The sequence below is a fragment of the Rhea americana genome, unplaced genomic scaffold (assembly GCF_003343005.1).
Source record: "Rhea americana isolate MKP2758 unplaced genomic scaffold, rheAme1 scaffold_0, whole genome shotgun sequence".
Classification (NCBI taxonomy): Eukaryota; Metazoa; Chordata; class Aves; order Rheiformes; family Rheidae; genus Rhea; species Rhea americana.
Genome location: NW_028185037.1, coordinates 1014607 through 1025014, shown reverse-complemented (window position 1 = coordinate 1025014; position 10408 = coordinate 1014607). Strand labels below are relative to the sequence as shown.

Sequence of the window (10408 nt, the reverse complement as noted above, 5' to 3'; positions counted from 1 at the left end):
AGCAAATTCACAATGCCCGGAGGCCTGCTGTCGGGACACGGGCGCTGAGGAAGAACCGCAGTTCTGCGGGTGCTCCGTAGCGTTTGCAACCAAACCACCTCGCTGCTCTTCTGCCGCGCTTACTTTCAAATGAAGTAATTGCTTGCAGAGCACGGAGGTGTCAATTCGGCGTCCCCTGCTGAAACAAAACGCACCCCGCWCCTGGCCTGCGCCCAGGACTGCTGGCTAAGCCCAGTCAAAAAGCGGGATTTTGTCCGAGGCGTCAAGGCTAGTGCTGAGCCCTGGTCCCGAGCGCCCTGCCTGGTTCCTGCAGGCCAGCCGGGGCGTGCGTCCTTGGCTAAGGCACCTCCCGGCGCGGGCGCCTACGTTCGTGGTGAACGCGCTCGTCCTTCCCCCTTCGCACGCTGCTCTGCATTGCCTCGAAGAAAAGGAAATGAGCCTGATGAAGCAGGACTTCCCCRCGGCACGTAAACTGGAATACATTGTGCAGCCGTGTTGGTGTACGCTGCATAGGTGCACGCCGTTACTGACTGCTAAACAGAAAGGATGAAGTTTTTAAAAGTATTRGACACACAGCAAAAAACCTTAAGTCACTTAAGGAAATCTTCATAATTTCCCATTTTTGTCTTCAAGCATCTATGCATATCTGGGGGTTTTCAAAAGCAAATTTAAAAAATCCTGTTATATGCCCATTTGCATTTCTAGGCAATTAAAACTAAAAATAGCACCGAATCATCACTAAGAGGCATTTATGGCAGGAGCATGTTCCGTTTCGTTAAATCTTATTTAATTCTTCTTAAAGCTTCCTTTATCTTCGTAACGCACTTGGGACAGACGGGATGAATTAAGTAGGATTAAATAACACTATGACACATCAACATACAGGAATACTGTAGATGCTTGAATATGCCCAACGAAGAGGTGCTCCTGGTCCTTGTTCCAGTGGTGTTCTTCCTGTTAACTGGAGAGTAAGGGGCTTTCTCCTCTTTCAGCTTTGAGGTTTCCCCAAGTCATCTTTGTTCCTCAAAGTGCCATAGCACAAACGGTGAGAATCTGGCTGTACWTTGCCTGTCACTTTTTGTCCTAAGGAATGGGGGTGAGGGCATGGAAAAACAACAACTCTATGAAAAATTTTAATAAAACAAATGCCTCACCAATACATCTTTTAAACATTCTTTGTTCCAATAATCATTGTTTTCGCTTGACTAGTTGTAACAATRGCTTGGAAAAAGTCTGAAAAATTCTTTGAAAAATCTTTTGGGAACAAGAATAGAAATTAAGGGAACAGTGTATGTATTAAATATGATTAGAGAAGATTCCTGACTCAACTCTGCCAGGTCATCCCATTATCTGATATCGCATTTTTAAACAGAGAGACAGGAAAAAAAAAAAAAAAAAAAAAAAAAAAAAAAAAAAAAAAAGACCTCTACTTACCAGGAATATGTCCACAGTCAATATAAGGAATTTGTAAATGTTCCTCTTTTCTATTTCTTGTAATTAAAAATACACCAAGGAAAGAAAGGAGACACCTGCAAAAAACAGTGACATAGTATAATCAGGGACAMTAATTGCATGTGAGATGAGGATTTCTTTCCATATTTCTTTTTCAAGGACTTCCAAACCTGAGCTRCTCAGCTTTTAAGTAAAGAAACTTTGGTTCCTGCAGCTCTATAATTCAGATCAGGCTCCCTATCAGTCTAGTTTTTGCCTCCTGAAGCTTTACTATCAGTACCAAGGGCTCTGCAAACAGAATTACACTTTCCATGACATAGGAACCAAATGTCTGTGAGCGTGAGACCGCAACATTTGAATCCTTGAGCACATCTTCACAGAGAGTCTGAACTAGCGTTTTACATTTCCCATCTCATTAGCAACTCGGTCTCATTATAGACAGTCAGTATCTCTGTTGTTTTTCTCATTTGACTGTGTGTCTCAAGGGCAAGCTGTAAGCCAGGAGCAATGAGMAACTGCTATGCTTGGATAAATCTGTGCGCTCTATGTTGGACACACAGTCACTACTTCCAGCCTGCCAGATACATGGATTGAATTTGCTCATCTCCATTTTCTGTTGCTTTTATTGCGGTCAAAAAACATAGCAGTTCTGTGCATCTACTGCAGTCTGACAGCAGGGGAAGAAGATGTCTGTAGTTGTCAGTCCCATTTATTTGACAACAGTGAGAAGATACATGACCAAGACTTTGGGGAGATGCATTTAGCTATCACATACCCACTATCAAATAACTTTTCCCTGTCCCCTGAACTGTTACTATGTTGGCGGCCATTACAAGATTTCTGCTCTTGCTTGGAACTTCGGCTGCATTTCTTCAAACATTTACTGTTAGCAGCTTCTTAGCATGCTCTGAACTTTTCAACAGGCGTGCCATGTCTTCCTGAGCACAAGGAGATGGGGGAGAAGTGTTATAGTACTGCCTTGCAGGCAAGCAACTCATGTATTTGCCCACAGCTAATGGTAGCAGAGAACAGCCGGGCATGCAAGTGGAAGGTAACATGGAAGGATATTTCTCGCAGTCATAAAAGTCTCCTCTATAATATGATCTTTGGAGGAGAGCAGCGATCTGTCCTTCCTGCAGGAGGAACACATGCTGCTAGTTTTTCATTCCATCGTGGGATTAGTAGTTCATAAGTGTCTCACATTTTTACATATTTGGATTCAAAAACAGACCTCCAAACCCCCAAAGCACTGATATTAATCTTTCCTTTAATGTTTTTTATCCTACTGTAATGGCTATTCCATAATACTTTAATAACAAGACGGGTTTCTTCTTACTGAGAAAAGAAGGCACTCCACAAAGCAATGTTGTTTCAATACAAGCTTTAGTGCAGATTTTCAGCCGATACACTTACCCGAACAGAAACATGAACACGCTCAGCAAAGCTGCACTTTGGAATTCCTGATAAAATATGACCCCTGGAATGTGACAGAAACAAGAATTGCAGATCTTGACTGGATTCCAAGTGATATGAATTACAGCTGGGAGGGTCAGGAGCAGTGTCATGCTCAAATGGAGCAAAAAAAAAATCCCAAATATGGTATTAATACACATTATGAGGGGGTTCACGTTATCTGTCCATATTCTGTTTTGTAGGCTTTCTCAGGATACTGTATGGAACTGGAGAAGATTTAGTTTATCAAGTTGGAGCGCTTGCTGTTATTAACTGCACAGATGCAGGTATCTTTTGCATTGTCAGCAACACAATTTTTATGCAGGTCAGACTCAAGGTCTTATTCACAAGCAGAGTCATACCAGTACAGCTAACAGTTTTTTCACGGATTTAGTTAAGCCACTCCAACAGGCCATCTTAACGCCAATTAGGAACAGGTTTTAGATAACTAGCAGTGTCCCTGATATTTATACTGAGTTAAAGGCTCCAGCAGACAAGTTTGCCAAATCTTTTTGGCTGAAAAGATCACTAACTCTTTCTGGTCACCCCTTCTCTAGGAATTAGCACTTCTGCAGTGGTGGTGACAGAACCAGATGCATATCTGGATCTCAGCTGCCCCAATTCACAGCCAAATGTGTGAGCTTTAAACCACTGAGGAGCATAGTTTTGCTTAGAAATATTGGAGTGTGAACTGGAGCAAATGAAGGGTGAATTATCTTCAAAGGCTGCAACTAGGGATGGGGGAATCACTAAAGAAGGTACCTTCTGCAAGTACCCCAGCAAGATTCAGCAGAGCTCGTTCTTCTGAGCCCTATGCTGGTTTAACTAACCTGGTGCAAATGCATGTGTATCCAGTCTCAAAGCTATTAAGCTGTTCCTGAATAGGTACTTGATCTTTTTAGGAGGCACAAGGCCAAATTCTCCATATGGTCACAAGAATGCAACCCCCTCTTGGCCAAAGTCTCCTYTCAGTCACAAAGTGTAGGTCTCCTCTAACACAGGTGCTGAGGCAATCTGTGCATGAAGCTAACTCCCCTTCTCATTAATGGCAGCTCTGCATGAGAAACTCCTGCACAGCAATGACAGGAAAGCCCCTAGTGTGTGTTAAAATGAGTCATAAATGTTATAACAACAGGATCATTTCGGCTCATTGCTGATACAGCATCTTAGTCCTCCTCCCTGCTCATGTTCTTACACTGTGCACCGTTTCCAAGATCTGCAGTCGCTCTTTAACAACACTGAGTTCAAAGTTCTCACCCAGAATAAAATGTTAAATGCTTAAAAGGTCTTCAGAGTCATTTTATTTCCTTCACTTAAACTAGAATTCCGCCTTCTGAAACTGAATATACACTAACTACTATGAAACACAGCTGGTTGTAATTTGAGTAGTTTGCCAGGCTGTTAAAATTACCCTACCAGTTTGGATATGGAGAGGCTGGTGTGCACATGGTGAATGCATTTACTGGATGTCAAGATGAGGCTAGGACAAATGCAGGTATTTCCAGTAAGCCAGCAAGGCACAGTAAACTCTACATATCAAAAGCTAGAATTTGATTGTTTTTATTTTGCTTCAAAGGTTATGAACTTGCTCATTTTCAGAACTTAAACACCTGTCAAATAAGAAAAAGTTCTTCTGGTGGAAACAAACATGACTGGTTTGTGTTCCTATCAAAGGTGGTAATTCAAGCTTGATCCTTAGAAAATCATTCTGTAGAGACAGAAGGCCAGAAACAAACCTGAAATGATGGCACTGGCTGTGGAGAATGCAAAATTAACAGGCACAACTGCTGTCACTTCGTACAGCTCCATTGCTTGATTCAAGAACCTGGAAGACAAGACTTACTGCACCTCGTAGCTACAGGAAGTTCTTTCCACTTCAAGAAAGTCTATGCAATTTAATGTAAGTTTAATAATAAGTCTGACTGTTTATTACCACAATACCAAAAAGCCCTGTGGACAAATGGTAACTATTGAATTTGCCTGCTGGGTTCGGCTCTGCAGAGTACAAATAGGACACAGCCAGAAGATTGGAGGAGATTCCTCTAGCCATTGGCTGCCATTTGAAAGTCCCCACTGACACCCCACAGGAAAAATGTTGCTTGCCACAGATAAGGAAAAGGATACTAGGGTGTCACTGCCTTTGGTCTGCATCAGTTCTTGGAAGCTGTGTGGCTTGCAARCAAGTTGCTCTAATTTAAACAGGTCATGTAAGGGTGTATTTCCAGCATGGTTAAGCATGTGAGTCAATGTAGGAACAGTTCYACTTTGCTGAAGTCCACATTGCTGCCTCTTTGCTGCTGCGGCTCTACTCAGTTAAAATATACATTTGTATGTTTATCCATGCCATCACACCCCAGCTTATGTGGGTCATACTCTGTCTTGCCAGGAGAGTCCAGAAAGGTGACTCCAAGCCTGTGATCCCTGAGCTAGAAGATCTGTGTTGTGCTTCTCAGAAAGGCAACACAAAACCTCACCAGGATCTCAGCAAGATGCAGGACCACACAATGATACACTGCACATGAACCCGCAGGACCAAGATGTTGGTGAGCAGGTCATGGAGCAGCCCTCGAGGTCTGCATCAACTGATRAAAAAAGCAAATGAACCCAATTGTAAAGAAAACTGTGCTATCAGCTCTCCCCATAAGGTGATGAATCATGAGYGTGAACCCTGGGATGCACGAGCAGATACTGTGTTATACTAACAATGTATTTCAAACAGAAAGAGAAAAATCAAGAGACTGCAGAATGTATTCAAAACCTATAAAAAGAACCATGTTTAAATGCTTCACTGGTACAATATATGTGAACAGTAAAAATCCAAGCTTGGATCTGTTTTAGCCATTAAAGTAATTGCATGGTTATTTTAGCGACTGTTGAACAGTCTCCATGGTGCTTTAAAAATAAAGAAATCCTACATATCCACAGGATAGTCAGGATTTTGAAGTCATTGAAAACACCTCATTATTTTCTCCCATTTGCAACAAACTTGGTCACAGGGACTAAAACAGTGATACTAAGGCCCAGCATTGAATCCGGGAGGATGTTGCAGAACAGGCTATTCTGAGCTAACACATGACAGTTAGATAAAACAAGAGAGAAAAAAAGTTTAAGTGAAAAATCTAGACTGAAAGCACTATCTCCTATAGAAAATGTGGCCAATGGAAAAGAGAGGAAGAGAGGAGAAGAGAGGAGGAGACACTGAGCCCAGGGAATGAAACAGGCACATCTCACTTCTGTTCTAATTCTGACCCAGCAAAAGAAAGAAAGAAAAGAAAACCTGGCAAGAAGGAGAGGTTAATTTGGGAGCTTCCTATTTACTAAACTTTTATTTCCTATTTTAAATGGCCTGAGCTGTTCTTCCAGTGAAGACAAGCTGGATGTAAATCACTCTAATCTCTTRCAAGGGAGTTCCTGAGTCAGCCATGGAGAGTCACTGCATAATAACGCATGGACTTCCTGAGTCCACATGGGAATGATATGTCCTGCCACGAGAAAGCTGGGTTGGCTCTTTTACCGGAAAATAATCATGCAAGTAAACACTCAGACTCACACTGGAGCAGTCTAGATGAGATTACTGAATGATGCTATCAGCACCTGAAGCAGAGGGACCGGCATGAAGGGAACGGACTCTCCGTTCAGCTGCAAGCAATATTTTACCATGCTGCCACCCGCAGCAATCTGCAAAGGCAGCATGAAACAATCACTTAGCAGGCTAGAGGCCAGCARGGAAAACCCTGCTCACCAAAAGTTAACTGTTTCCTAAAGAGCCAAGGGTAACAAAGCTCAATGGGCATTTAAAAGAAATGGGGAGAAACTAGGGGTAAACTCTCTTCTTCAGCCTGATGTGTGACATAAGCCAGGAAAAAGAGGTGTGCAGTGAGGGTATATATGGCCATTTGATTATTTAGCAATGAAGATCTTTAAAAGTATCTGCAAAAAGCAACAGGAACATAAGTTTCTTTTAGTAAGTTCAAAACTTACGGCAAAACTAAAATTGAATTTGGCAAAATGAGTTGATAATGAAAGCAGGTAGCACCTTGTRTAATTAATCAATTACAAACTGAGAAATAAAAGTCTAAATAAACTATATAATCAACTGCAGACAATTCATGCATCTGTCAAGACTCTGCTAGGAATTTATTGCATTTAACTGTAATTTATATCTAGAGTCAATAGCAGTACAGAACAAAACTGACAGATAAATGGGTACGAAGGTCAGTAGATTAGTAGAAACTTACTTGACTTGGAAAGCACAAGTAGCTGCCATTAAAATGCACATGATATAGAAAACAGGATAAGTAAGCTGCATTTTACCCTTCACAGAGCATGTTATCATGCCGGCCACAGCCTTTACAGCAATGACTGTCAGGGATGCTGAAAGAGAAAGGGAGAAATTAGCAGGGCAGCATCCACAGCAAGTGCCTTGGAGCATCAGCGAGGGAGGATGATGTGCCAGGTCACATCCAAAGGACTCTCTCATCTGAAAAGAGACCGAAGTAGAGTTTCAATACCTAAACCAAAACACATGAATTTATAAACCCTTGCTATGCTGCTGCCTAAGCTCAGAGTGACATTAACTCTGTGCATACTTTATTGTTTTGCTTTGAAGTTCTTTTGGCATTGAGGTCTGCAACCCTACATCTATCCAGGATTTCYCCATTTTCAGGTTGGAGTCTATTTCATAAAATCCTGCAAGGTAGGACTCTGTGGGTATGTTTGTGTATGAGAGAGGCTGAACTTAGGCTGAGGAAAGAGCTGAATCCATTTCCCACTTTTGGACATATGCCCTAGACACTGAACTATCAGGCTGAATGGGAACGCAGTCTCTACGCCTTCCAGACAGGCTTTATTTAGCCCCAGCTGCTAATTTGGAGCCCATTTTGTATTATTCAGGAGAGGGACAGAGGCATCTCATTATCTGCTCAAAGCYGCTGGACATCTCCTTAGCAGCCTCCATGTGAGCACCCTAAAGGTTTAAAACAACCCTTCATCCTCAGGATTTCTTTGCTGAGCAAGGAGCTGGTGAAAGCCGGCAGAGTTGAGCCTTTCGGTCCCATCACAAGGCACCATCTCCCCCCATGAGCTATAAACATAGTCAAGGCAACTAACATAGGGGTCTGCATCTTCCCAGGGGCCAGGCTCTTCAAATCACAACTGGGTTTAGCTAACAAACAGAATATTTAAGAGTGCATTTTCAATCCATTTAGCTATTGTTATTCCATCATCAAAAAGCAGTCTTGTTTAAAAGACAGCAGGCAAAGATTTTCATGTATGTTACCAGTCCAGAGAAGTCTTGCAACACACATCATTTAGAAAAGAGGCTGACAGTTCAACTATGAATCTAGTTCAACTAGATTTCCTTTTGGAGTGTGCTCTTCGTATGTTGAATCTAATCTAAGTAGATTGTAATTACTCAAGTAAAATGTAACAAATTCAAAACAAAGTAAAAATAAGAGGAGTSAGAGTGTAGAGATGACCTTAAAAGAAAGGTAATTAATCATCAGGAACAAAATCCCTCAGCTGGGATCCACCTTCTTCCAGAGCTTAGGAGTGTTGTTCGATCTCAGTTTTCTGATTCATCCTAATACAGATGCAAAATTCAGATTGGCAAGGAGATCTGCATTTTCAAAGAGGAATGGGAGAAATGTGGGGTAAGAAGGAAGGATTCAGGTCTGGGGATTTGATTCCAAGCATTTTTCTTGTAGTTGTTCGAAAAGTTCAGAGGGAGTTTAAGAACTACGTGCACCTCGCGAGGATCCTGTTCACAGTCATGAAATACTGCTTTAATGACAACCTTTGCTCATCGTCAGCATTTCACTTCTTGTGCCATAATTGAAATAGGTGGAGTTGTTCAACAGAACAGTCCTCAAAGTGAGCAGAGTATGCCAAATTCTGAGCTGTGGTGATGCTAATGATATGAGAAAAGCCAAAATATACCCTCAAAACCCAACAAGTGGCCTATAATGACTGAGAGTTGCAGTGTAAGATAGTGGAATTATTATCTTAAAATAATAATTACAAGTAAAAACTGGTATTTTGAATTGTCCAGCTGAGCACAAAGATTTCAGAAGAATTGTTTCTGATGATAGGGCAGTTTCCGTCCCCTACAATTTTAACAGATCAGAAAAGAAAGCATAGTTTTTGAAACCTAGGAAATGGTTTTGCTACCTCTGATGAAATTACCTCCCCAAGCACATGTGACAAATGATGTCACTGTCCAGCTATTAGAGCAGGAAACTCAAAAATCCCACTTTAATCTGATTTTTTTCCTTGAAATTTATGATAAYTCCCAATATATACACAAGGTAAAATAATTCTCACAAAATCAACTTGCAGGTTTGTACAAAGCAAAATGTTTACAGATTTTTATGATCATTTCCATATTTTCTTTATAATGAAAATAGATKTTATTGTATCCACTGAAACACAAAGATTGCATCCTTTTTAGAAAAGCTTTTCTACATTTCATTTATATCTGTATGAACTCTCTTCCAGGAACTTATCAGTGCAGATATTAGAAAAGGCAGAAATTCTCCTCCACAAGCTGTCACAGAGAATTTTCTGCACAGAGCCCCCAAACCTTGGCCACTGGTCATGTAGCCATGGACCTTTGAGGGCTGTTAATATGTTAGATGGTGGAGAGCAAAGCTGCTGGGCCTTCTCTCAGCCCTGGTGAACCAGCAAAGCTCCCCAAGACTTTGCTCAGCAGAAGGGTCAGAGACCAAATAGAGGACTAAAGGTATTTTGTGGGGGGCTGCCAGGCACCAGGACAGCTGCAGGAACTGGAGCCAGCCACAGTTCTGTATTTCCTGCTCAAGGGAGATGTCAATATTTCAAAAGTTCCTGTGAAGCAGAATTTATTTGTTTGTGTCTTTTTTAATAGAGCAGAAATAATSACACATTATTGCTGAAGCTGCATATGCTCACCAAAACCTCAGCAGCCACTAACTGAAATTGTGGCTTTTTGGTTGATTTCAAGAAGACCACCAAATACTGTTAGTTCCTGCTGGGGAATCCAAGGGTTTGGAGCACCCCACACATCTCTCTGCCACGAAGGATATCCAGGCTCCATGGCGAAACTCGCAGCCCAGCCTGTGCAGCCAGACTGCTGAGCTCCCTCAGACTGTGGGTCTACTGTAGACCAATGCAGCCCTCACAGTGAGTCTGCCCAGAAGTGCAGCAGTTAGGAGTGGAAACCCATCCCGGCATCTCTAGGCTTTCCACCTTACAGTAAGAAGCCTGGAATTTCTCAGGAGCACTCAGCTTTTCCTGCTCCTGGTGGCAGAGCCACCGTCTGGGACCAGTTCAGGTGAGCTCTCTCAAAGCTCCACATGAGGATTTGAGACTTGGTTGAACTTGCACATCCTACACTCTCCTGCAAACCAAGAGCAGTCAAACACTTAGACACAAGATTCTGGGGACTCTTAAATCTCTTTCTCATGTGGAGAGTATGGAAATCTCTAAAAGCTAACAGACCCTGACACCAAGGAATTTAAGTGGTTGA

At 42.0% G+C, this 10408-nt stretch overlaps 1 protein-coding gene across 1 annotated transcript in view; it reads right to left on the bottom strand.

Annotated features, from left to right (window-relative positions):
• Window positions 1-750: 750 nt before the first annotated feature.
• NIPAL2 (NIPA like domain containing 2) overlaps window positions 751-10408 on the bottom strand; it is a 52589-nt gene continuing 42931 nt past the window's right edge. The window contains exons 7-11 of the mRNA XM_085299282.1: window positions 7143-7278; window positions 4641-4729; window positions 2866-2929; window positions 1435-1529; window positions 751-1083 (exon numbers count right to left, since the gene is read on the bottom strand). Of these exons, the coding sequence (XP_085155408.1) occupies window positions 989-1083; window positions 1435-1529; window positions 2866-2929; window positions 4641-4729; window positions 7143-7278 (479 nt within the window). The 3' untranslated portion in view covers window positions 751-988. The remainder of the gene's footprint in view (window positions 1084-1434; window positions 1530-2865; window positions 2930-4640; window positions 4730-7142; window positions 7279-10408) is intronic.